General features: G+C 45.4%; 1 protein-coding gene across 1 annotated transcript in view; it reads right to left on the bottom strand.

Moving 5' to 3' along the window:
- LOC144487289 (NACHT, LRR and PYD domains-containing protein 3-like) overlaps positions 1-27,689 on the bottom strand; it is a 136,978-nt gene that overhangs the window by 53,408 nt on the left and 55,881 nt on the right. Inside the window, exon 2 of the mRNA XM_078205371.1 lies at positions 14,893-14,984. Within this exon, the coding sequence (XP_078061497.1) occupies positions 14,893-14,984 (92 nt within the window). The remainder of the gene's footprint in view (positions 1-14,892; positions 14,985-27,689) is intronic.

Here is a 27,689-nt window from a genome sequence, read left to right as displayed (position 1 = left end):
TTTGCAATGTTAATGCAAGCCTACTTTTCACAATAATGAATAAACTTTAAAACGTGCAGAACATGCAGACACCACGTAGAAAATGACTCAAACCAGGAATCGAACCCGGGTTCCCAGCGCGATGAGGCAGTAATGCTAACCACTGTGCCACTTTGCCGTCCCAAACTGCAAAGTATCTGCAACTTTAAGTCACTGGCAATGACTCATTTTATCTCTGCCACTTAGTGGGAGGAGGCTTGTGGGGTGCAAATTTTCCATATGGATTTGTCCTGTTTTGGGCAAATGGGATAGACATTTTTTACACGTTGTTGGGTAGATGCCAGCATTGTAGCTGTACTGGAACAGTTGTCTTTTTAGGAGAGCAGCAAGAGAGACCATAGCTTCTTATTGTTCAGCAAATTATTCTTCCTCTAATTTAATCAGGTCTGCGAAGTGAAAATGGGCAAAATCACTAAACCCACTATATCCTGGACTTACATGACTTTGTTTCACACCAATATGATCGCATGCTGCAAACATCAGACAGAGTCTCGCCACTCCTTCAATCGCCTGTTCTAGTCTGTCCCGGTAGAATTTGGTCAACAGCAACAGTTGGTCATCTTTACAGTTTGTCAAGAACTCAGTCATTTTAGAGTTTGGATCTGTGAACAGAAATTGGAAAAAAATGAAACACAATGAGTTCCTATCTGGACTGTTTTAATTTCCCGTAAACTTAAAACAACCCACTTAAATGTCATGTGAGCCATGTTATCAACTATCTTTCAGAAAACATTCATGATATTTATCTCATTTGTGAATAAAACCCATGTATCCAGCTGACCTCCAAATCACTTCATACCCCTGGTTAGTAAGAAGCAATTCACATCAACTTTCCAATATCAATTACCTTTTTTGCAGGAAATGTTTTTGCGTTTCGAAGCATTTTTCAATTTCATTCCTGAAAGGTTTTGCCTTTATTTTAACTGCAATCGCCACAGCCGGGATTGGTCTATTCAGGAGCTTGTCTCGCTTGTAACATAACTTCTATCCCTACATGCTCTTGTCCTCTGGACATAAAATCCAACATTAAATTGTTTGTTTTACTTTATGCTCCCTTTTCACGATATTTTAACAATCTATATTCAGGAATTCCCAAGGTTCTGTAGAGCTTCCAAGTTTCTAGGTTTTCCACATTTGGAAAGGGCCCTGTTCTATCCCTTATTGAAAGTGAAGGACCTGATATTTGCCTGCATTTTAATCTATTTGCCACAAACGTGCCAATTCACTTAATTTACTGATATTTCATTGCATAAGGCGGGTAACTACAGGTCAGTTAGCTTAACGTCCGTAGTTGGGAAGATGCTCGAGTCCATTATTAAAGAGGAAATAACAGAGCACCTGAATAAGAATGGTTCGATCAAGCAGACGCAGCATGGATTCATGAAGGGAAAGTCGTGTTTGACGAATCTACTGGACTTTTATGAAGATGTCACTAGTGCGGTTGACTGAGGGGAACCGGTGGATGTGGTGTTTTTAGATTTCCAGAAGGCGTTCGATAAGGTGCCTCACAAAAGGTTGCTGCAGAAGATTGGGGTACACGGAGTTAGGGGTAAGGTGTTGGCGTGGATTGGTGATTGGCTATCTAACAGGAAGCAGAGAGTTGGGATAAATGGGTGCTTTTCTGGTTGGCAGTTGGTGACCAGTGGCGTGCCGCAGGGATCGGTGCTGGGGCCTCAATTGTTTACCATTTACATAGATGATCTGGAGGAGGGGACTGAATCTAGGGTATTCAAGTTTGCTGATGACACGAAGGTGAGTGGGAAAGCAAATTGCGTGGAGGACGCGGAAAGTCTGCAGAGAGACTTGGATAGGCTGAGCGAGTGGGCGAGGATCTGGCAGATGGAATATAATGTTAGCAAATGTGAGGTTATCCACTTTGGAAGAAATAATAGTAAATTGGAATATTATCTAAATGGAGAAAAATTACATCGTGCGACTGTGCAGAGGGACCTGGGGGTCCTTGTGCATGAATCGCAAAAACTCAGTCTGCAGGTGCAGCAGGTGATCAAGAAGGCGAATGGAATGTTGGCCTTTATCGCGAGAGGGATGGAGTATAAAAGCAGGGAGGTCTTGCTGCAACTGTACAAGGCACTGGTGAGGCCGCAACTGGAGTACTGTGTGCAGTTTTGGTCCCCTTATTTGCGGAAGGATATATTGGCCTTGGAGGGAGTGCAGAGAAGGTTCACCAGGTTGATACCGGAGATGAGGGGAGTAGCTTATGAGGAGAGATTAAACAGATTGGGTCTGTACTCGTTGGAGTTTAGAAGGATGAGGGGTGATCTTATAGAGACGTATAAGACAATGAAGGGGCTGGATAGGGTAGAGGTGGAGAGATTCTTTCCACTTAGAAGGGAAACCAGAACTAGAGGGCACAGCCTCAAAATAAGGGGGGGCCGGTTCAGAACAGAGTTGAGGGGGAACTTCTTCTCTCAGAGGGTAGTGAATCTCTGGAATTCTCTGCCCATTGAAGTGGTGGAGGCTTCCTCGTTGAATATGTTTAAATCACGGGTAGATAGTTTTCTGATCGATAAGGGAATTAGGGGATATGGGGAGCAGGCGGGTAAGTGGAACTGATTCGCTTCAGATCAGCCATGATCTTGTTGAATGGCGGGGCAGGCTCGAAGGGCCAGATGGCCTACTCCTGCTCCTATTTCTTATGTTCTTATATTGCCAGCTATATTGACGACAATGTTTCAATAACTTTGTGTCATAATCAGTTTTATATATCCATTTTTTTATTCCAACATCTAGGCTGTCAATAAATTTGGTTCGTAATTGTGAGCCGAACACAGATGCTTCTGGAACACAGCAAGTTGCATCCTGACAGTCAGCCTAAATCACCATTTACCTCATCTCTATCCCTTGCTTTTCCACCAATTTCACAATGAGGTCACAAATTTGCCTTCAATTGCATGACAGAAATTTTAAGAAACTCTGTCCAAATTCCTTCTGGATGTCCATGTAAACAATGCCTATCGACATGCACTAGACATTGCTTTCAGCACAACTTCATTATATCAGTTTTACCGGTTTATAATTTGCTGCCGCTATGTTCTTCTCTGCTCCTTGTGTGAACAGCAGGTTCATGAATGAGGTCTGGATTCATTAACAGGACGGTGAAAACTTGGGAGTATTTTCTGAACCTACCATTGTCCAAAGTCAATCTTTTTGAAGATATTGGATATACTCCGCTGTTGAAACCTTCAGCCATTTTTGTGACAGGTGTTTTCGATTCTGGTGCTCTGAAATAGACAAATCCAGAGCAGGGTTAAATGGAAACTGTGAAGTGAAAATGCCTTGTTTGTATCTTTAAGCAGCAATGTGATTTCCAAATTTTATATGGGGACGATCTTTTGGTATTTACAATCTCACAAACACCATGTGGATATATATAACTGGTAGATCTGACGGTGACCCCACAACCTTGGTACTGCCTCTTCAAAAAATCATCTTGATTTCATTTGCCCTTGAAAATCCCTGGCCCATGTCCAGCCTCCCTTTTCTCCAAAACACGTGACGATAACTTTACCTGATAAATGTAGACACAACTTTCTTGGAGCTTGTTTGAATACATCTAACTAGGTATCCACCTATGCCACAATACTGAAACAGCTCTTATCAAAGTCAAACATTACATTCTAGCAGAAATAAAATGGTCAGTGAAGTATCTTCAGCCGACTCTACGTCTCTGAAGCCTTTGGCACAGTTGATCACATGATCAGCTCTTCACTGCCTTCCAGCTGGGTGGAAATTATCCGTCTTTTTGTTTATCCAGTAAATTGCAGAGCACATATCACTGGCATTGGTTTATCTTCCCAATCCCATTCTCTGGAGTCCCACTGGGTGGGCTATCCGTTTCTCATAAATATATTGCTAGTCAGCAAATAAAAAAGTGTTACACATGCAAGATGATCTTACGAACTGCCCTGAAACTTGCTTCTTGTATCCTAACTTGCACCATGTCTCATTAACCCTAGATCCGTGTACACCATCTGGAACCTCAATCGAGCTTTTCAAATATATCCACTGACTCACACGTCCCAGCCAGATATTATAGTCCAGCCTTAGATGTTGGCAATATTTCCGCGCTCCCGAAAGTTTGACCAGCCCTTATGTGGATTCTTCGACACATGGGCCCCTTGCCTTCAGCTGCCAAGAGACTACGCTCTGGAATACTCATCCCAAACATCTTCCAGCCTGTGGAACCCTTTCTTTAATTGAGATACTCATTTAGAGCTATGGATCTGAACAAACTGGTTTAGCATTGGGAGATATAGTGGCAGAGTGGTTAGCACTACTGTCTCACATCTCCAAGGACCTGCCTTCGATTCCCGGCTTGGTCACTGTCTGTCTGGAGTTTGCACATTCTCCCCGTATCATTGTGGGTTTCCTCAGGCTGCTCCGGTTTCCTCCCACAGTCCAAAGATGTGCGGCTTAGGTTGATTATTCATGCACGATTGTCCCTTAGTGTGGCGGGATGTGTTAGTTAGAGTGATTAATGGGGTAACTGCGTGGGGTTGTGGGGATAAGTCCAACATGCGATTGTTGTCAGTGCAAACTCGATGGGCCGAATGGCCTCTTTCTGCACTGTAGGGTTTCTATTATTTCTGTGAGGTTTCTGGGTGTCCTTCCTTGTACTTCTTTTGCATCTTGGGATACGGCATCAAGTAGGCAGACTACCAGGGGAAAATTGAAACGTCAAAACACAATCTCTGTAAAGAGATTCAATCTCTATCCCAGACCTTGCAAATGCCCTCCAGGTAAGGAATTTCTCGCTCATGCCGGTGGACATGGCATGCTCCCCTTCCAGGGAAACCAGCAGTAAACCTGGCCACAGAAAATGAGTAAATTGTCTGAAGGAGAACTCTATCGAATCTGGTCTTCCTGGAGCCAGTAATAGCCAAATTGTGGAATATCTAGTTCACAAAATCATAGTGCAGCGTTCATCACTTGTGGAGGAAAAAAGCTCCAGACCCCAAGAATATGTCCGAGCTGAGGTCATTTTTGGGTTTGGTTAACTTTTACGACATGTTTTTGCCAGATCTTTCAGCAGTGTTGGGACCACTGTATATACTGCTTCACAAAGAAACCAAATTAAAGTGGGGGTCAGCATAAAAGAAAGCTTTCAAGGATGTGAAGGCACTGCTGCAATTAGCTAATCTGCTCGATCACTTTGAACAAGACAGGAACTCATTCTATCATGCAATGCCTCATCCTACGGTGTTGGGGCAGAACTCCCTCATCTGATGGAGGACAGGTCAGAGCAAGCCATTGGTTTTGCAGCTCATACGCTGACAGAAGCTGAGAAGGGATATTCTCAGTCAGACAAGGAAGGTGTAGCCATCGATTTCGCTGTGAAACATTTTCATCAGTATCTTTGTGGTCTTTCATTCACCATATGCACAGACCATAAGCCATTGATGAGTCTTTGCAGTGAATCCAAGCGCATTCCCCCCAAGGTTGGTAAGTCGCCGGGACCGGATGGGATGTACCCCAGGTTACTGTGGGAGGCGAGGGAGGAGATTGCGGAGCCTTTGGCGATGATCTTTGCATCGTCGATGGAGACGGGAGAGGTTCCGGAGGATTGGAGGATTGCAGATGCGGTCCCTATATTCAAGAAAGGGAACAGGGACAGCCCGGGAAATTACCGACCGGTGAGTCTAACCTCAGTGGTTGGTAAGTTGATGGAGAGGATCCTGAGAGACAGGATTTATGATCATCTAGAGAAGTTTAGTATGATCAAAAGTAGTCAGCACGGCTTTGTCAAGGGCAGGTCGTGCCTTACGAGCCTGGTTGAGTTCTTTGAAAATGTGACCAAACACATTGACGAAGGAAGAGCGGTGGATGTGGTCTATATGGACTTCAGCAAGGCGTTCGATAAGGTCCCCCATGCAAGACTTCTTGAGAAAGTGAGAGGGCATGGGATCCAAGGGGCTGTTGCCTTGTGGATCCAGAACTGGCTTGCCTGCAGAAGGCAGAGAGTGGCTGTGGAGGGGTCTTTCTCTGCATGGAGGTCAGTGACCAGTGGAGTGCCCCAGGGATCTGTTCTGGGACCCTTGCTGTTTGTCATTTTCATAAATGACCTGGATGAGGAAGTGGAGGGATGGGTTGGTAAGTTTGCTGACGACACCAAGGTAGGTGGTGTTGTGGATAGTTTGGAGGGATGTCAGAAGTTGCAGCGAGACATAGATAGAATGCAAGACTGGGCGGAGAAGTGGCAGATGGACTTCAACCCGGATAAGTGTGTAGTGATCCATTTTGGCAGATCCAATGGGATGAAGCAGCAGTATAATATGAAGGGTACCATTCTTAGCAGTGTAGAGGATCAGAAGGACCTTGGGGTCCGGGTCCATAGGACTCTTAAATCGGCCTCGCAGGTGGAGGATGCGGTCAAGAAGGCGTACGGCGTACTAGCCTTCATTAATCGAGGGATTGAGTTTAGGAGTCGGGAGATAATGCTGCAGCTTTATAGGACCCTGGTTAGACCCCACTTGGAGTACTGCGCGCAGTTCTGGTCACCTCATTACAGGAAAGATGTTGAAGCCATTGAAAGGGTGCAGAGGAGATTTACAAGGATGTTGCCTGGATTGGGGGGCATGCCTTATGAGGATAGGTTGAGGGAGCTTGGTCTCTTCTCCCTGGAGAGACGAAGGATGAGAGGTGACCTGATAGAGGTTTACAAGATGTTGAGAGGTCTGGATAGGGTAGACTCTCAGAGGCTATTTCCAAGGGCTGAAATGGTTGCTACGAGAGGACACAGGTTTAAGGTGCTGGGGGGTGGGTACAGAGGAGATGTCAGGGGTAAGTTTTTCACTCAGAGGGTGGTGGGTGAGTGGAATCGGCTGACGTCGGTGGTGGTGGGGGCAAACTCGTTGGGGTCTTTTAAGAGACTTCTGGATGAGTACATGGGATTTAATGGGATTGAGGGCTATAGATAGGCCTAGAGGTAGGGATGTGATCAGCGCAACTTGTGGGCTGAAGGGCCTGTTTGTGCTGTGGCTTTCTATGTTCTATGTTCTAAGGCCTCAGTGAGAATACAGCACTGGGCTCTCACACTGTCACCAAACCAGTATAACATGGTGATCAAGGCTGGCAGGGAAGGACAATGCAAACGCAGACACAGACACATGTCGTCTTCCTTTACCAATGTGCCGACCACAGGAAGAAAATGCTGCTGTGGCAAGGACTGCCAGTGAACTCTGCTTTTGGAGTGGATGACAGACATTCCTGTTTGGATTCTCAACCTACTCCTATACCCATAAATCCACATCAACTTTATATGCTGCTTCCTTTGATCCGACACAATCCTTGCTTTGTTTCCATTAGCCATGATTGGAACACATTCCTTTCTGGGTTTCAGATTGTATTGCTATTGTATACTATGTATTAATTCTATAAATGTTCGACATTGTCTGACAAACTTTAAACGTAGTTTTCCAGTCCACCACAGCCAATTTGATCCTCACACCTTCAGAGTTTTTGTTTTAATTTAATGCCCTAGTTTCTAATGCAACTTAATCACTTTCAAACTTAAATGTAAAATTCTATCATGAATTATACTGTGAATGGCAAAACTCTTGGGAACATTAACGTATCTCGGGACCTGGGCGTGCAGGTCCACAGTTCTCACAAAGTGGCGACACACGGTGGCCACGGTGATTAAGAAAGCAAATAACATGCTTGTCTTCATCAGCCAGGGCACCGAGTACAAGAACTGGGAAATCATGTTGCATCTATATAAAACCTTGGTTAGGCCGCATTTGGAGTATTGTGTGCAGTTCTGGTCACCACACTCCCAGCAGAACCTGGAGTTTTGAGAGAGTGCAAAGAAGGTTCACCAGCACGAGGGTGTTGATTATGAGGAGAGATTGAATGAACTAGGATTGTTTATACTGGAAAGATGGAGGCTGAGCAGAGACCAGATAGAGGTCTACAAAATTATGAGGGGCATCGACGGTGGGAGTGTCAATTACAAGAGGGCACAGGTTCAAGGTGAGGGGGGGGGAAGTTTAAGTGAGATGTGCAGGCAAAATGTTTCACGCAGAGAGTGGTGGGTGCCTGGAATGCACTGCCTGAGGGAGGTGGTGGAAGCAGGCAGATCGAGTAAGGGCTGGAGGTTTTTTATTTCGTTAGGGCATCAGGATCGGCACAGGTTTGGAGAGCCGAAGGGCCCTGTCCTGTTCTGTACTTTTCTTTGTTCATTGTTATGATAACACTTTCCGAGATCATTCATTTACATATTTAGTCTCCTGTTTTTCGATTCCCTAGTTGGTTCTTCAATATACTATTCTAGAACATGGCTCAGGATACTTTCAAACAATTCATCCCCCACAACATTAGTACTAATTATGTTTCACCGAGTCTCGATGTAGATGGATTACTGCATTACCCTTCTTAAACACACCTCAAACTTCCTGACGTACCTGAGATTCACATTCCATCTGCTGCTGGGTGACCGACAAACACTTCACACCAATGGATTTTGCCCCTGGCTGTTTCTTAGGGTCACCCAACTGATTTTACACTTCGATCTTCAAGAACTAAAGGTCACCTCTGACTACACGACTGCTCATCCCCTGACATTCAGGTCAATTTAGCATGGCCAATCAACCTGGCAAGGAAGGTGGAGTCCCAAAAGAAGACCCAGAAGAAGAACCAGGATTCTGTGCAAACAGAAAGAGCATTTAAGACCGATGATCCAGTCCATGTGAGGAACTTCAAGGACGGCAACCATTGGACCCCCAAGATTATAACAGAAAAGACAGGGCTCATGTTGTACAAAGTCCAAGTGCAGGTCAAGATTATCAGGAAGCACCTGAACCATCACCAGAATAGAGAACCTGTGTCAGTACAGGCCACAGTACCAGTCACAGGCATGGCCACTGCCAGCGACGAGCCATAAATGGAGATCGAACACACGCTGGCCCCTCCAAGTGATTTGATTTGTTATTGTCATATGTATTCAGATACAGTGAATAGTATTGTTTCTTGCTCGCTATACAGACAAAGCATATTGTTCATAGAGAATGAAAGGAAAGAGTGCAGAATGTACTGTTACAGACATAGCGAGGGTGTAGAGAAAGATCAACTTAATGCGAGGTCGGTCCATTCAAATGTCTGATGGCAGCAGGGAAGAAGCTGTTTTTGAATCGGTTGGTACATGTCCTCAGACTTTTATATACTTTTCCCAACGGAAGAAGGGGGAAGAGGGAATGTCTGGGGTGCGTCGTGTCCTTTATTATGCTGACTGCTTTGCCGACGCAGCGCGAAGTGTAGACAGTGTCAGTGGCTGGTTTGCGTGATGGGATTGGGCTACATTCACGACTCTTTGCAGTTTATTGCAGTCTTGGACAACGTAGGAGCCATACCAAGCTGTGATACAACCAGAAAGAATGCTTTCTATGGTGCATCGGTAAAGGTTGGTGAGAGTTGTAGCGGATATGCCAGATTTCCTTAGTCTCCTGCTACGGACTCCGACATGGAAGTGCAGAAGTCCAGTGGCCCTGGTGAAGCGGGGCCTCAAAAGGAACCAGATCGGTGACTTTGCCACACTTTCTCCAGAAGCAAAGGTCCCCCATCCACTTCACACCCACTGATCTGGTCCGACCTCCAGCTGACCCAAGGCCGGTCACTAAGCAGCAGAAAGGATGCTTGCTGGTGGGGGTGCAGGGAATAAATTGAATTGCGGGGGGAGAGAGGGATGTTATGATGGCCATGGGGAATCATCAATAGATCTCTGCTGGACCTCTTTTCCTCTGAGTATCAGCTCCCCTAGGGAAGGAGCAGCTGGTGGGGGAGGGAGGAGGTGAGGGAAGGGGGCGTTAAAATCAGTTGGCTCCACACAGGCCAGCAGTTGTTGACTCAGGGCTTATTTACACTCTACAGCAGTCGAATGGCACTCAACTGCCGCTGTAAATAAATGGGTGTATGGTGATGGAAAACTGGCCTTGGTAAGATTACTACACCTTGATATTATTTATTTTCATGGATATTAAAATAGTTTAAAACTCAATCAGCAGGCTCTGATATCTGCACTGGCTTTTTGTGAGAACAAGGTTCAATTTTTCTCACTCTGACATCTTCTTCCTACAATCATTTATCTAATTCCCTTCAAGGATGTCGGGGTCTGTTCTGAACCAGAAAAGATTCAAACCATCCCCTCCCAGTTTAACGCACTGTTTGATCTAACAATTCAATCCTGATGGTACCACAAGTAACCCGCTGTATTACTGAACGGGTATTTGTTTCCTACCCATCAATCTTTCAGAACATGAACAGTGCTTTCTTTCCTTTAACAGGATTTATTATCATTTTAATGAATGGAATTGACAGGATCTTACAGAGTAAGATAAAAAAATGGGGGCAGAATATTAAATTATACCCAATGCTAATTCATTTTCAGAAATATAACCAGTTGAACTAGTCTATCAGCAGCTCAGTCGCTGCACCTCAGGTATTAACCTAACAATTACAGCTCAGCTCCACCTGGAGCCATTGTGGGCGCTTGGAATGGAATTCAAAGCTGAACACACTGAGCTCCAACTAACCTCATTATAGCGACCTGTAAAAACTTATTCAAACAGAATCCAACATATACTGATTTCTGTATCAAGAATCAGTCTCAGCATGACCATCTGTCATTCATTTCCTACTCCATTCAAATCTGTCGCTTTTAAATCCAAAGAGTATTATCTCACATTGTGCCCCAAGAAGGTCCTCCCACAATCTCTTCACTGTCTGTGGAGACCCTGTGCTCCCTGTCCCTGGTTAATCGCATCACCTCTTATTCAAAATGAGAGCGATGGTGGGGAATAGAAACAAGTTGAGCTGTGAGGGTCCCAGTGTTGAATAAACTGTTTCTCAGTTACTGCCTGAGCTCACAGTTAGATAATAGCGACAGCCTCAAAGGATGGATTCACTGCGGGAGCTCACAGTTAGATAATAGCTATAGCCGCAAAGGATGGATTCACTGCGGGAGCTCACAGTTAGATAATAGCTACAGCCGCAAAGGATGGATTCACTGCGGGGAGCTCACAGTTAGATAATAGCTACAGCCGCAAAGGATGGATTCACTGCGGGGAGCTCACAGTTAGATAATAGCTACAGCCTCAAAGGATGGATTCACTGCGGGGAGCTCACAGTTAGACAATAGCTACAGCCGCAAAGGATGGATTCACTGCGGGGAGCTCACAGTTAGATAATAGCTACAGCCGCAAAGGATGGATTCACTGCGGGAGCTCACAGTGAGATAATAGCTACAGCCACAAAGGATGGATTCACTGCGGGAGCTCACAGTGAGATAATAGCTACAGCCGCAAAGGATGGATTCACTGCAGGGAGCTCACAGTTAGATAATAGCTACAGCCGCAAAGGATGGATTCACTGCAGGGAGCTCACAGTTAGATAATAGCTACAGCCGCAAAGGATGGATTCACTGCAGGGAGCTCACAGTTAGATAATAGCTACAGCCACAAAGGATGGATTCACTGCGGGAGCTCACAGTTAGATAATAGTTACAGCCGCAAAGGATGGATTCACTGCGGGAGCTCACAGTTAGATAATAGCTACAGCCACAAAGGATGGATTCACTGCAGGGAGCTCACAGTTAGATAATAGCTACAGCCGCAAAGGATGGATTCACTGCGGGAGCTCACAGTTAGATAATAGCTACAGCCACAAAGGATGGATTCACTGCGGGGAGCTCACAGTTAGATAATAGCTACAGCCACAAAGGATGGATTCACTGCAGGGAGCTCACAGTTAGATAATAGTTACAGCCGCAAAGGATGGATTCACTGCGGGAGCTCACAGTTAGATAATAGTTACAGCCGCAAAGGATGGATTCACTGCGGGGAGCTCACAGTTAGATAATAGCTACAGCCGCAAAGGATGGATTCACTGCGGGAGCTCACAGCGAGATAATAGCAACAGCCGCAAAGGATGGATTCACTGCAGGGAGCTCACAGTTAGATAATAGCTACAGCCACAAAGGATGGATTCACTGCGGGAGCTCACAGTTAGATAATAGCTACAGCCGCAAAGGATGGATTCACTGCGGGGAGCTCACAGTTAGATAATAGTTACAGCCGCAAAGGATGGATTCACTGCGGGGAGCTCACAGTTAGATAATAGCTACAGCCGCAAAGGATGGATTCACTGCGGGAGCTCACAGTTAGATAATAGCTACAGCCACAAAGGATGGATTCACTGCAGGGAGCTCACAGTTAGATAATAGCTACAGCCGCAAAGGATGGATTCACTGCAGGGAGCTCACAGTTAGATAATAGTTACAGCCGCAAAGGATGGATTCACTGCGGGAGCTCACAGTTAGATAATAGTTACAGCCGCAAAGGATGGATTCACTGCGGGGAGCTCACAGTTAGATAATAGCTACAGCCGCAAAGGATGGATTCACTGCGGGAGCTCACAGCGAGATAATAGCAACAGCCGCAAAGGATGGATTCACTGCAGGGAGCTCACAGTTAGATAATAGCTACAGCCACAAAGGATGGATTCACTGCGGGAGCTCACAGTTAGATAATAGCTACAGCCGCAAAGGATGGATTCACTGTGGGGAGCTCACGGTTAGATAATAGCTACAGCCGCAAAGGATGGATTCACTGCGGGGAGCTCACAGTTAGACAATAGCTACAGCCACAAAGGATGGATTCACTGCGGGAGCTCACAGTTAGATAATAGCTACAGCCACAAAGGATGGATTCACTGCGGGAGCTCACAGTTAGATAATAGCTACAGCCACAAAGGATGGATTCACTGTGGGGAGCTCACAGTTAGACAATAGCTACAGCCACAAAGGATGGATTCACTGCGGGAGCTCACAGTTAGATAATAGCTACAGCCGCAAAGGATGGATTCACTGCGGGAGCTCACAGTGAGATAATAGCTACAGCCGCAAAGGATGGATTCACTGCGGGGAGCTCACAGTTAGATAATAGCTACAGCCGCAAAGGATGGATTCACTGCGGGGAGCTCACAATTAGATAATAGCTACAGCCGCAAAGGATGGATTCACTGCGGGGAGCTCACAGTTAAATAATAGCTACAGCCACAAAGGATGGATTCACTGCGGGGAGCTCACAGTGAGATAATAGCTACAGCCACAAAGGATGGATTCACTGTGGGGAGCTCACAGTTAGATAATAGCTACAGCCGCAAAGGATGGATTCACTGCGGGGGAGCTCACAGTCAAATAATAGCTACAGCCACAAAGGATGGATTCACTGCGGGGAGCTCACAGTGAGATAATAGCTACAGCCGCAAAGGATGGATTCACTGCGGGAGCTCACAGTTAGATAATAGCTACAGCCGCAAAGGATGGATTCACTGCGGGGAGCTCACAGTTAGATAATAGCTACAGCCGCAAAGGATGGATTCACTGCAGGGAGTGGAGGAGAATAATCTCCCTGGGAGGCGACACATTTAAATGGAAGGAAGAAAGAGATACTTCACAATCAGTTCAGAAACTACATTCCCACTTGACCTCAACCACACCGGCTTTACTGTCACTGTGCAGGTCCTGCCTTTGTCAATTCAATGCAGCCTGGTTATCTCAGTAGAAATCATACCAATCATCTGAGCTGACCCTGTTTATAATACCCGTGTCTGAGTTTCACCCTCTGGTAAAAGTTATGAGATTATTTCGAGGTTTCTATTTATAGGAGAGAGTAACCAATTGAACCAGTTTGACAAGTCTGCACCCAATTCAGCTAGAAACAATGTTTGAGGCTGATTAGAGAGGTTATCATTTCCAATTCAGTCAGTGCAGTGAATTTCTATCTGTAACATTACAAACAGTCACAGTGTACATCTGATATTTTGACTTTTAACCAAACACTTGAGAGTGCGGTCATTCCCCGAGTATTGGTTGGAGCAGGGAAATGCAGACTGTGCAGCTAAACTCTGTATGTTGAGGGCATGATGTGGAGATGCCGGCGTTGGACTGGGGTAAACACTGTAAGACGTCTCACAACACCAGGTTAATGTCCAACAGGTTTATTTGGTAGCACAAGCCACTAGCTTTCGGAGCGCTGCTCTTTCGCCAGGTAAGTTGGAGTTCTGTTTGCAAACAGGGCATATCAAGACACAAACTCAATTTACAAAATAATGATTGGAATGCGAGTTTTTACAGTTAATCAAGTCTTAAAGGTACAGACAATGTGAGTGGAGACAGGGTTAAGCACATATGAAAGAGGTGTGTATTGTCTCCTGCCAGGACAGTTAGTGAGATTTTGCAAGCCCAGGCGAGTCGTGGGGGTTACAGATAGTGTGACATGAACCCAAGATCCCGGTTGAGGCCATCCTCATGTGTGCGGAACTTGGCTATCAGTTTCTGCTCAGCGACTCTGCGTTGTCGTGTGTCGTGAAGGCTGCCTTGGAGAACGCTTACCCGAAGATCAGAGGTGAATGCCCGTGACCGCTGAAGTGTTCCCCAACAGAAAGAGAACACTCTTGCCTGATAATTGTCGAGCAGTGTTCATTCATCCGTTGTCGTAGCGTTGAGCGCGCCAGAGCTCTAAAATTAATTCCCTGTAATTACAAAAACCCATATCGAGGAAGGTCCAGGGCCCAGCCCGGTCTGAACTGGGATGTGGGAATGCTCTGATTCACCTCATTCCATCCCTCTTAAAAATGAAAATAATGGTGTGGAACAGGAGTGGTCTGATTCTGGGAGCCTCACTGTTAAACAGATCACCTTCATCACTGCTCCAGCTCAGTCACTGTATAAAACCTCATGGAAGGGGAATGGCTACAACAGCCCATGTAAAATAATCTGACTGAGAAAATGGTTTAAAATAAAGAAATACATAAAGTACAGGAGCAGACAAATCTTACCTTGACCTGCAGATTCTCTGCTTCCGTGTGGAGTCTGCTAGTTTTCTCTTTGTAAACTCTTTGCTTCCAAACGTAATGTTGTTCCTGGTTTTCTTTCAGCAAATCACAGTTCAGTAATTGGATCTGATCTCTGTAATTTGAGATTTGTATTACATCTCGATGGGTTGAATGGTTCCTGCTGTGCTGAAACGACTCTGTCTCTGTCTCTGTCCTCCGACTGGAAGTTGCTATTCAGAAAACACATCATTGAGCCAATTTAAAAACTCTTTGAACTGTGAACAAAGTTAGTTACAAACAATTTGTAATTAATTGCTGTCACACAGTGAGTTCAATCGGAGTCATGCCTCCAGAACGAATCACTGGGTTTCAACCTGAAACTGTTTAAAAACTCCATCGATTTTCTTATGTTTAGACTTTCAAACAAAGGGCCAGTGTCAGATGTTTCAATGCAGGATCTGATAACTTTAAAGGTGAACACATTAACTGTTTAACTGCTGAATGGAAGTGGGGCTGCACAGTGAGAAATGTATTTCCCCATGCTCAGTCATAGACCATAAGACCATAAGACATAGGAGCGGAAGTAAGGCCATTCGGCCCATCGAGTCCACTCCACCATTCAACATGGTTGATTTCAACTCCATTTACCCGCTCTCTCCCCATAGCCCTTAATTCCTCGAGAAATCAAGAATTTATCAATTTCTGTCTTGAAGACGCTCAACGTCTCGGCCTCCACAGCCCTCTGTGGCAATGAATTCCACAGACCCACCACTCTCTGGCTGAAGAAATTTCTCCTCATCTCTGTTCTAAAGTGACTCCCTTTTATTCTAAGGCTGTGCCCCCGCGTCCTAGTCTCCCCTGTTAATGGAAACAACTTCCCTACATCCATCCTATCTAAGCCGTTCATTATCTTGTAAGTTTCTATCAGATCTCCCCTCAACCTCCTAAACTCCAATGAATATAATCCCACGATCCTCAGACGTTCATCGTATGTCAGGCCTACCATTCCTGGGATCATCCGTGTGAATCTCCGCTGGACCCGCTCTAGTGCCAGTATGTCCTTCCTGAGGTGTGGGGCCCAAAATTGCTCACAGTACTCCAAATGGGGCCTAACCAGTGCTTTATAAAGCCTCAGAAGTACATCCCTGCTTTTGTATTCCAAGCCTCTTGAGATAAATGACATTACATTTGCTTTCTTAATTACGGACTCAACCTGCAAGTTTACCTTTAGAGAATCCTGGACTAGGACTCCCAAGTCCCTTTGCACTTTAGCATTATGAATTTTGTCACCGTTTAGAAAATAGTCCATGCCTCTATTCTTTTTTCCAAAGTGTACGACCTCGCACTTGCCCACGTTGAATTTCATCAGCCACTTCTTGGACCACTCTCCTAAACTGTCTAAATCTTTCTGCAGCCTCCCCACCTCCTCAATACTACCTGCCCCTCCACCTATCTTTGTATCATCGGCAAACCTGGCCAGAATGCTCCCAGTCCCGTCATCTAGATCGTTAATATATAAAGAGAACAGCTGTGGCCCAAACACTGAACCCTGCGGGACACCACTTGTCACCGGTTGCCATTCTGAGAAAGAACCTTTTATCCCAACTCTCTGCCTTCTGTCTGACAGCCAATCGTCAATCCATGTGAGTACCTTGCCTCGAATACCATGGGCTCTTATTTTACTCAGCAGTCTCCCGTGAGGCACCTTGTCAAAGGCCTTTTGGAAGTCAAGATAGATAACATCCATTGGCTCTCCTTGGTCTAACCTATTTGTTATCTCTTCAAAGAACTCTAACAGGTTTGTCAGGCACGACCTCCCCTTACTAAATCCATGCTGACTTGTCTTAATCCGACCCTGCACTTCCAAGAATTTAGAAATCTCATCCTTAACGATGGATTCTAGAATTTTGCCAACAACTGAGGTTAGGCTAATTGGCCTATAATTTTCCATCTTTTTTCTTGTTCCCTTCTTGAACAGTGGGGTTACAACAGCGATTTTCCAATCCTCTGGGACTTTCCCTGACTCCAGTGACTTTTGAAAGATCATAACTAACGCCTCCACTATTTCTTCAGCTATCTCCTTTAGAACTCTAGGATGTAGCCCATCTGGGCCCGGAGATTTATCAATTTTCAGACCTTTTAGTTTCTCTAGCACTTTCTCCTTTGTGATGGCAACCATATTCAACTCTGCCCCCTGACTTTCCTGAATTGTTGGGATATTACTCATGTCTTCTACTGTGAAGACTGACGCAAAGTACTTATTAAGTTCCTCAGCTATTTCCTTGTCTCCCATCACTAGATTACCAGCGTCATTTTGGAGCGGCCCAATGTCTACTTTTGCCTCCCGTTTGTTTTTAATGTATTTAAAGAAACTTTTACTATCATTCCTAATGTTACTGGCTAGCCTACCTTCATATTTGATCCTCTCCTTCCTTATTTCTCTCTTTATTATCCTCTGTTTGTTTTTATAGCCTTCCCAATCTTCTGACTTCCCACTACTCTTTGCCACATTATAGGCTCTCTCTTTTGCCTTGATGCATTCCCTGACTTCCTTTGTCAGCCATGGCTGCCTAATCCCCCCTCTGATAACCTTTCTTTTGTTTGGGATGAACCTCTGCACTGTGTCCTCAATTACTCCCAGAAACTCCTGCCATTGCTGTTCTACTGTCTTTCCCACTAGGCTCTGCTTCCAGTCGATTTTTGTCAGTTCCTCCCTCATGCGCCTGTAATTACCTGTACATAACTCCCATTATGGTTTTTTTGCCTTTGTGGTTCCTCAGCTCTACCCACACAGACTCCACATCGTCTGACCCTATGTCGTTTAGTGCTATTGATTTAATTTCATTTCTAATTAACAAGGCAACCCCGCCCCCTCTACCCACCTCTCTGTCTTTTCGATAGGTTGTGAATCCCTGGATGTTTAACTGCCAGTCCTGAACCCCCTGCAACCACGTCTCTGTGATGCCTACCACATCATACCTGCCAGTCACAATCTGGGCCACAAGCTCATCTACCTTGTTCCGGACACTGCGGGCATTTAAATATAGCACCTTTAATTCCCTATTGACCGTCCCTTTTTGTTTTCGTAGTGTGGTGGACCTTGGTTTACTGAGCCTTTCCAGACACTGTGTCATATTTTGTGAGATGGGGACTATCGGAACCTCTCCTGAGCGCTGTCTTTTCGTGATTTTTTGTAACCCTAAGCAGCTACGCTTCCCACTGATTCCTTCACCTCTCGGTTCCCTGACTTTCCCTTCCCCCCAATCTCTAGTTTAAAGTCCTATTGACCACCCCATTTACTCTCTTCGCCAGAACACTGATCCCAGCTCGGTCCAGGTGGAGACCATCCCAACGGTATAGGTCCCCCCTGCCCCAAAACTGATGCCAGTGTCCCATGAAAAGGAACCCCTCTTTCCCACACCACTCTTTCAGCCACGTGTTAACTTCCCTTATTCTTGCCTCCCTATGCCAATTTGCACGTGGCTCGGGCAGTAATCCGGAGATTATGACCCTTGAGGACCTGTTTTTTAATTTGAATCCTAGCTCTTTATAATCTCTAAACAGGTCCTCTTTCCTAGACTTGCCTATGTTGTTGGTACCAACATGGACCACAACAACTGGATCCTCCCCCTCCCTCTCCAGTATCCTTTCAAGCCGGTCAGAGATGTCCCGCACCCTAGCACCGGGCAGGCAACATACCATGCGGGACACTCTATCCTGCTCACAAAGGATACTATCTATCCCCCTGATAATAGAATCCCCTACAACTACAACTTGCCTATTTACTTCCTCCCCTTGAATGGCCTGCTGAACCATGGTGCCTTGGTCAGCTGACTCATCCTTCCTGCAGCCCTGTTTGCCATCCACACAGGGAGCAAGTGCCTCGTACCTGTTGGACAGGGTCAAGGGCTGAGGCTCCTGAGTTCCTGACTGCTGGTTCCCTTTACCTGCCTGACTTGCAGTCACACCCTGCTGTCCCTGGCCACTGGCAGGATTTAAAACTGGATCTTATTCACTCCAGGCTGCCTGTCGACCCTGCCTCCTGTGTTCACTGACCGACATTGGGATTCAGTCCAGAAATGCCTTGATTTTAAAGTTCTCATTCCCATCTTCAATTTTCTGAACGATTTCATCCCTTCCGATATCTTTAACATTCTCCAACGCTGGAACCATCCAAAGTTTCAGCGTTCTTTCAATTCTGCGTCCCTCATTTCTTTCATCCCTCCATTGTCAGCCGTGCCTTCATCTGCCTGGGTCCAGAGCTCCAGAATTTACTCCCATCTGTCCCTTAGAAATCTTTTACAAATCTGCCTCTTTTATCAAGCTTTTACTCTCCTGTCCAGTAAGGACAGTAAGACAATAAACTTGCCTCATTTTGCTCCACTGAAGGACTTTGGAATATTTTATAGCATTAAAGGAGCTATAAGAATGCAAATCGCTTTTGTTGAAATCAAAGCAAAATACTGTGAATATTGGAATCTGAACCAAAGGGTGGGATGGGTGGCCCAGTGGTTAGCACCGGTGACTCTCAGTGCGAGAGACCCGGGTTCGATTCCCGGCTTGGATCACTTTGGACGTTCAACCCTTGTTGACCTGGGTTTCCTCCGTTGCTCCGGTTTCCTCCCACAGTCCGAAAGACGTGCTGCTTAGGTGCATTGGCCACGCTAAATTCTCCCTCAGTGTAACCCGAACAGGCGCCGGAGTGTGGGCGACTTGGGGATTTTCACAGTAACTTCATTGCAGTGTTAATGTAAGCCTACTTGTGACACGAATAAATAAACATAAACAGAAAACACTGGAAAATCTCAGCAGGTTTGACAGCATCTGTGGAGAGTGAATAGAGCCAACAGCCCTCAGCAGAGCTGACCATGGTCCTTGCGGGCATTCCCCTCGGTGAAATAGAGCTCGTGGCAACAGGCTCTGAACTTTTGCACAAGACAAACACTTCGCTGCTCTCTCCTCGATTTGGGTATCGAGCCCTGACGACCAAAAATAACTTCTTTAATAACTCAGCTTCCCTCTGGAAACTTGACTGACGATATTTTATGGTATGTCCGGCTGACTGTGAGAAATGGAATCCTAGTATGAGGCCCAAAAAACATTGTTAGTGACCGATTATCCATTAATTCAGTACATTTCCTTCCACATCGGTGTTGCCCTGATTCTGAAAATGATTCCTGGAGCTTCCTTTTGTTTGTGTGCAGAGTTCATTCCTGCTCTGTTCAAGGTCTTGGTGCAAAAACTATCGGCTTCTCTTTCCCATCGGGCATTGCGTGAGAAACTGCTGCCTCCATCCCATAAGGCGATGCGTTATGTGCCAGTTGCAAAGGTAAATTTGGATTAAAGTGTGTCAGGATTTCTGACTTTACTAGTACCTCTTTAGCTTGTACGAAGGCTTTCTCACACACATCCACCCATTTCCATTTCTGTTTCCTCTTATGACACAAAAAGTTGTGTAAATGTTTAAGAATAGTCGCTAGATTAGTGACAAACCTTTCATGAAAAATACTTTAATAAGCCCAAAGGAGAATTAAGATGATTGATGTTGAGGTGCAGGTGCGTCAGAAATGGCTTTGACTTTTGAAGGCAATTTGTGCAGTCTCTTTGCATCTATAGAAGATTGGAAATCTTCCGTATTTATCTTCCCGTAATCTTAATCCATGATCTTCTAGTCTCTGGAGTGTGGCATCTAGGTTGTGGAGATGTTCTTCCTCATTCTTTCCAGTAACTTAGATATGGCCTATGAAACACTGGACTCTTTCTAATCCGCTTAGAATTTGATCCATGGCACATTGGAACAGCACAGGTGCAGACATGATGCCAAATGGAAGTCTTGTCTATCTGAATAGCCCTTGGTGTGTCACAATCGTCAAATATTGTTGTGAATCTGGATCCACATTCATCTGGAGATAAACACGATTAAGATCAATTTGACTGAAGTGTTGCCTTTAGCCGAACCAGTGAATAAATCCACCTCTCCATCATACAACATCTGTTAGCTCTGGGATCAGGCATTTCCCAAGAGTGATCATTAACTCTCCACAGCCGGTGTGACACAGACAGCTGCCCAGTGAAATCCAGAGAGTCCCACTGGTCTCCACAACCTGGTTACAGGTGGGATCCTGTTCACTGAGACTCCACACTGGGAAATCCCATTGGTTAAAGATTTACTCCCAGTGCAGGATGAAACCAGACTAATTCCCATGGCAGAGAATATTCTCAAGGGAAATGTGGAGTTTGGTGATCAATGGTGAATTAAATGATCCTTCACTTGGTTTCTAACAGCCTGGCAGGGTTGTACTATGTTAACATTTATGTTTGATGTGTTTGATTTGATGGAGTTTTGATATTAAGCTCTGGTAATGTATGAATTATATCTCTGCACTTATACATTATAAGTGGATATGATTCCTCTGGACAGTGACAATCTCCATGAGATGAGTGCCCTGGTTGAAGCTCTAACTTGAATACAGTGACCAAAGTTCTCATTGTGTCAGCAGTTGACCAATGAACACTGTAGGAGATGAAAGTAGTTACCACTCTTCTACTAATATTAACATCAATGTATAATATTTTCATTCGTAAAGGTATCATCAAATAAGGTCATATGGATTGAACTGAAGAACAAGAAAGGGACACTGACAGTTCTGGGAGTATAACATCTACCCCAGACAGTCAAAAGGAAGTCAAAGAGCAAATATGTAGTGACATTGCTGAGAAGAATGTACTCAAGAGGCGGCTGGATATAGCATTTGGGGCAAATGGGATCGAAGGTTCTGGGGAGAAAGCAGGATGAGGCGATTGAGTTGGACGATCAGCCATGATCGTAGTGAATGGCGGAGCAGCTCAAAGGGCTAAATGGCCTCCTCCTGCTCCTATCTTCTATGTTTCTCTGCATAGAACATAGCACAGGAAACGGCCCTTCAGCCCACGATTTTGTGCTGAACATGATGCCAAATTAAACTAATCCCTTCTGCCTGTCCCTGGTCCGTATAACTCTCTTTTTTGCATATTCATGTGCTTCTCTAAAAGCCTATTAAATTCCCCTATCGTATCACCCCTGGCAACGCGTTCCAGACACCAACCACCACCACCCCTGGCAACGCGGTCCAGACACCAACCACCGCCACCCCTGGCACCGCGGTCCAGACACCTACCACCGCCACCCCTGGCACCGCGGTCCAGACACCTACCACCACCACCCCTGGCAACGCGTTCCAGACACCAACCACCGCCACCCCTGGCACCGCGTTCCAGACACCTACCACCACCACCCCTGGCACCGCGGTCCAGACACCAACCACCGCCACCCCTGGCACCGCGGTCCAGACACCAACCACCACCACCCCTGGCACCGCGGTCCAGACACCTACCACCGCCACCCCTGGCACCGCGGTCCAGACACCTACCACCACCACCCCTGGCAACGCGTTCCAGACACCAACCACCGCCACCCCTGGCACCGCGTTCCAGACACCTACCACCACCACCCCTGGCACCGCGGTCCAGACACCAACCACCGCCACCCCTGGCACCGCGGTCCAGACACCTACCACCACCACCCCTGGCAACGTGATCCAGACACCTACCACCACCACCCCTGGCACCGCGGTCCAGACACCTACCACCACCACCCCTGGCACCGCGGTCCAGACACCTACCACCACCACCCCTGGCACCGCGGTCCAGACACCTACCACCGCCACCCCTGGCAATGCGTTCCAGACACCTACCACCACCACCCCTGGCAACGTGATCCAGACACATACCACTGCCACCCCTGGCACCGCGGTCCAGACACCTGCCACCACCACCCCTGGCACCGCCGTCCAGACACCTACCACCGCCACCCCTGGCACCGCGGTCCAGACACCTACCACCACCACCCCTGGCACCGCGGTCCAGACACCTACCACCACCACCCCTGGCAACGCGTTTCAGACAACTACCACCACCACCCCTGGCACCGCGGTCCAGACACCTACCACCACCACCCCTGGCACCGCGCTCCAGACACCTACACTGGCAACCCTGCCAACGCGTTCCAGACACCTACCACTCTGAGTAAAAAATATGCCTCTCACATCTCTGTTGAACAATCCCCCTCTCACGTTAAGTGCAGGCCTCTTAGTAGTAACTCTCGGTAGAAAATCTTCTAGTAAATGTCAACCCTATGATCATTTTATAGATTCCTTTCAGGTCTCCCCTCAGCCTCTGCCACTGCAGAGAAAAGAACCCGAGTTTGTCCATCCTCTCCTTATAGCTCATATCCCCTAATCTAGGCAGCATTCTGGTAAACCTCTTCTGCACCCTCTCCAAAGCCTCCACACCCCTCCTGCAACGTGGCAACCAGAATTGAACACAATACTCGAAGTGCAGCCGAACCGAAGTTTCATAAAGCTGCAACATGACATCCGAACTCTTAAACTCAATGCCCCGACCAATAAAGACAAGCATGCCGTACACTTTCTTTACGACCATATCTACTTGTATAGCCCCTTTCAGGGAGCTATGGACTTGAACCCCAAGATCCCTCTGTCCATCAATGCTATCCAGGGTCCTGCCATTGACTGTATACTTACCCTTAACATTTGACCTTCCAAAGTGCAGCACTTCACACTTGCCCGGATTAAACTCCATCTGCTATCTCTCTGCAAATATCTGCAACTGATCTATATCCCGCTGTATCCTTTGACAACCTTCTATACTATCCACAACTCCACATACCTAGAGTTGTCTGCAAATTTACTGACCCATCCATGTTATCATCCAAGTCATTTATATATATCCCAAAGCAATAGGTCCCAGTGCGTATCCCTGTGGAACATAACTAGTCACCGACCTCCAGCCAGAAAAACACCCTTCTACCACAACTCTGACTTCTTTGGGCAAGTCAATTCGGAATCCAAGTGGCCAAGTCACCGTGGATCCCATGCTTGTAAATCTTTTGGATGAGCCTAACATAAGGGGCCTTGTCAAAAGCCTTACTAAAGTCCATGTAGACTAAATCCACTACTCTACCCTCATCGATCACCTTCATCACCCCTCAAAAAAACCAATCAAGTTAGTAAGACATAACCTGCCCCACACAGGCACATGCTGACTTTCCCGAATAGGCCTGGCCTTTCCAAGTGCAGAAACAAAATGGCAGCGATCAAAGTGGATTTCAACTGTCCCAGAATTAACTGAGATGAATTGAGGTTGGGGGGCAAAGAGCAATCAAAATGCATTTGTCCAACAATATACTCTACACATGAAGTTTACAAAAGTATATTACAAGACTACTCAAAGCTGACAGCACACAAAGTGCAAAACAAATAAGTTTCTCCCAATTCTGTATGTTATTTACTCCATTCACAATCACAGTTAACATTTAGCGTGAACATACGTCAAACGTGTAGCCTGAGGGTTTATTTTGAGTTTTCATTCTCTCGCTGAGGGGTCTTAAAAAGCAGCCTTTTCCCTTTGTGGGAGCTGCCCCAGATTTTACTGTGGCCCCAGTACGTTATCCTGAACCTGGGAATGTGTCAGTCTGCGATTACAGAGCTGGAATTAAAAAGGAACTCGCAAAAGCAAAGAGAGGGCAGGAAACAATAAGGGGGCTGTAAAAAGGAAAGACAAAATATATTTTATAAAGACAAAAAATGCAAACAGATAACTCAGACAAGAATACCAAGCATTAAAAAACAAAATGGTAACTTGTGGATGGAGAGAGACGAAATGCACATGGTTCTTAATGATCTGTGTGTCTGTTTTCACAAAACAGGGAAGCGAAGCAGACCTCTCAGTTAAAGATGAGGGTTGTGAAATATTGAATGTGTTAAACTTAGTGAGGGATGAAGTGTTGAGATATTCACCATCTTTGAAAGATTTGGATGAAATGCATCCCAGGCTGCCAAGATGAGTAAGGGAATAAAAAGAAGAAGCTTTAACCATCACTTTCCAGTGCTCTTTGGCTGCAGCGTGATGTTGTCAGATTGGGGAACTGCTAATGTTGTACAGTTATTTAAAAAGCAGCAAGGGGTAATTACAGGTCAGTCAGTTTGATCTTGGTGGACAAATTATTCAAAGACCTTCCGACAGTTATTATAAATGCTCCTTTGGAAAGGCATCAATTGGTAAAAGAAAGGTGATGTCTGACTATCCTCACTGAATTTTTTTCAGATTAGAGAGACACTTGTTTGATGCAGTCTACGTGGGTTTTAGTGAGGTTTTTCTGACAACTGGTCAGAAAAGTAAAAGCCATTGGATCCAAGGGAAAGAAAGTGGTCATTTGGATCCAAAACTGGCTCAGTGGCTAGAATCAAATTGTAATGGTGGATGGATATTTTTTGTAATTGAATGACTATCCAGTGAGGACTCCGTACTCGGCGCCTTGCTGTTTGTGGTAAATATCAATAATTCAGTCCTAAATATAGCAGTGATCGGCACAAGGAAGGTCCTCTGCTTATTTCTCCACTCTTCACAGTTCTGAACATTCCTCTGTAGTTATTCGTCAGAGCGTCCCATTTCCAACTTCAACGAGCAATAATCCGAGCGAAAGGCGTGAAGAAGTTTCCTGACTTCCTGTAAACTAAACACAAGTCCTCTTCCTGAAGAGTGCTCCACCCGTAAGCAGCCATTGTACCTCAGGGTTCCAGCACTTCCAATATTGCGATCAAACATTTACTGGTTCCATCACCATTGGCCATGACGCGTAAACCCCACATGGGAGACTTAATTGGGGCTGGAGTGAATTGCAGAAGCAAAACCTTCCTGAGGTTGCAAATGATCCTCCTGCACTGACTTCAATATAGGAGCCATGATTAAGAAGTTTGCAAGTTATATGAAAATTGGTTGAGTCATTAACAGTGAGACAGAAAGCGTTAGAATGAAGGAAGATGTCTGTGGACTGAACAGCTGGGCAGAAAAGTGTCAAATAAAATTAATCCAGAGTAGTGTGAGGTAATGCATTTAGAAAAGGCAAATAAGCCGATGGATTGGGGAAAGAGAAACCAAAGAAACAGAGATATGTTGGAATCCAGGACAAGCTGCATGTACAGAATATTGGTCAAGGCATTAAATGTAAGAAGTTACATTAATCTTATCTTCTGTCTGCAAAACATCCCTGTCTCTTCATTTCCGTGTAGTGTGTGTCAGTTCTATCCCTGATCCTCTGCATCAATGAGATAGAAATTTCTTGCAACTTGCTGAAATGAAACAAATTGGAAATGTGATTGTATCCCTTTTCAGTGAGGCTCACAGCTTTACCCTCTGTGTGAAAGCTGCTGCCCATCCTCAGCATGGAATTCAATTTAAACATTCCCCACTTACTGCAGAGAAGGGAGCGGCCCCATTCCAGGCATCAAATTCAACCTGTTTGACAACCTGCGGCTAATTCAACTGTCAACAAGTTTCATTCGAAATTTTACTTTAACTCTTCTTGTTCCAGAGATGTTCAGTAAATCAGTCAAACGATAAGAAACAAATTCCAACTGGGACTTCGGAACTTTGAGCAAACATTGATTTCCTGATATTTGTGGTTTCACCCCAGAGCCCAGGAGCCAGTTCCTGGTCAATGAGCTGAGAGAAGGGCTGTTTCTCTACATGGAGATTAACCATTTAACTTCCAAACTGAATGATCTCTGAGCAACAATGGCTGCAGCTGTTGGGCAATGAGCACTAACACTCCAGTTACATTTATTATTGTAAACCAGCAACTGAGACACCAGATTCTGGCCCAATGGAGTTATTCAAGAAGATGCTCAGAATTTCACTAACTCAGGATGACAAGTGAAGTGAATCTATGGCAGGTCATCGTCAACTGTCCTTATCGAGGATGACATCTACTCAGGGTAAATGGAGTTAAGATGCAGATTAGGCAACATTTAATTAAATAGAGGAAGAGGCTCAAGGGGCGGGATAATTTCATCCTGTTACTGTATTTAAATGTTGGTTGAATAATGAAGTGTGAAACTTCTGGAGGATTTGCACCTCCCTTTTAATCAGTTGATCTTGGATTGTTTATTTCAGATGGTGCAACATTTTTATTCAGAGAATGATCAGATAATCGGGTTCAAAGGGCAAACTTTAGAAACGATAGTTTAGCAAAAACACTTTCAATGTTCCATCCTGTGCCAGTTATAGAATCAGGCCCCTAAACTTACTGATAGTTTTATTCTGGGTTCAACCAAATCTCTTAACAAAAGATTTGCTATCGAGTGATTTTAAATACACAGATTTGGAAATTACTGATTTATAACCTGATCCAACATGCTGAGGATTCTAGATCGGATCCACGAGGTTAAATATCAATTTTGATGTTAAATTGATAAGAGTAAGACAGGTGAGAGCAGTGTGCACTCTAACACTGCTTCCAACTCTCCATCTCTGTTGGGTGAGGTCCACTGGTTCTCCTGCACCCACTTGGCAGGACAAGACAACAATTCAGGTTGTTGTTTTACTGTGTGTAAATTACAGACAGTGTGGGCCTCCAAATGAAAAGAGAGAATCGAGCCAAAGTTTTGAGTCAAGATGACCCTTCATCTGAACTTGTATTTTAGCTCATTCTTTAAGTTTCCTAACCTACTAGCTGTAATTGAATCAGAATTTGACCGTATTTAATTCCTGGAAATCGGGAACACAGAGGGACTAAGTGAGTTGGTAAAGCTACAGCATAAAAAAACTGGAAATCTATGAATAGGCAGTGTGAGGCCATCCACTTCAGTTCTGAGTATTTTCTCTGTGGGAAGTTGGATGAAAAAGTGATTACCATCTCCAGGTAAAAGACATAAAAGCAAAGAGTTCAGGGAAGGAATTTC

Source organism: Mustelus asterias, unplaced genomic scaffold (assembly GCF_964213995.1).
Source record: "Mustelus asterias unplaced genomic scaffold, sMusAst1.hap1.1 HAP1_SCAFFOLD_702, whole genome shotgun sequence".
Lineage (NCBI taxonomy): Eukaryota > Metazoa > Chordata > Chondrichthyes > Carcharhiniformes > Triakidae > Mustelus > Mustelus asterias.
Note: the sequence above shows the minus strand (reverse complement) of the source record. Positions and strands in the feature narration are given on the sequence as shown.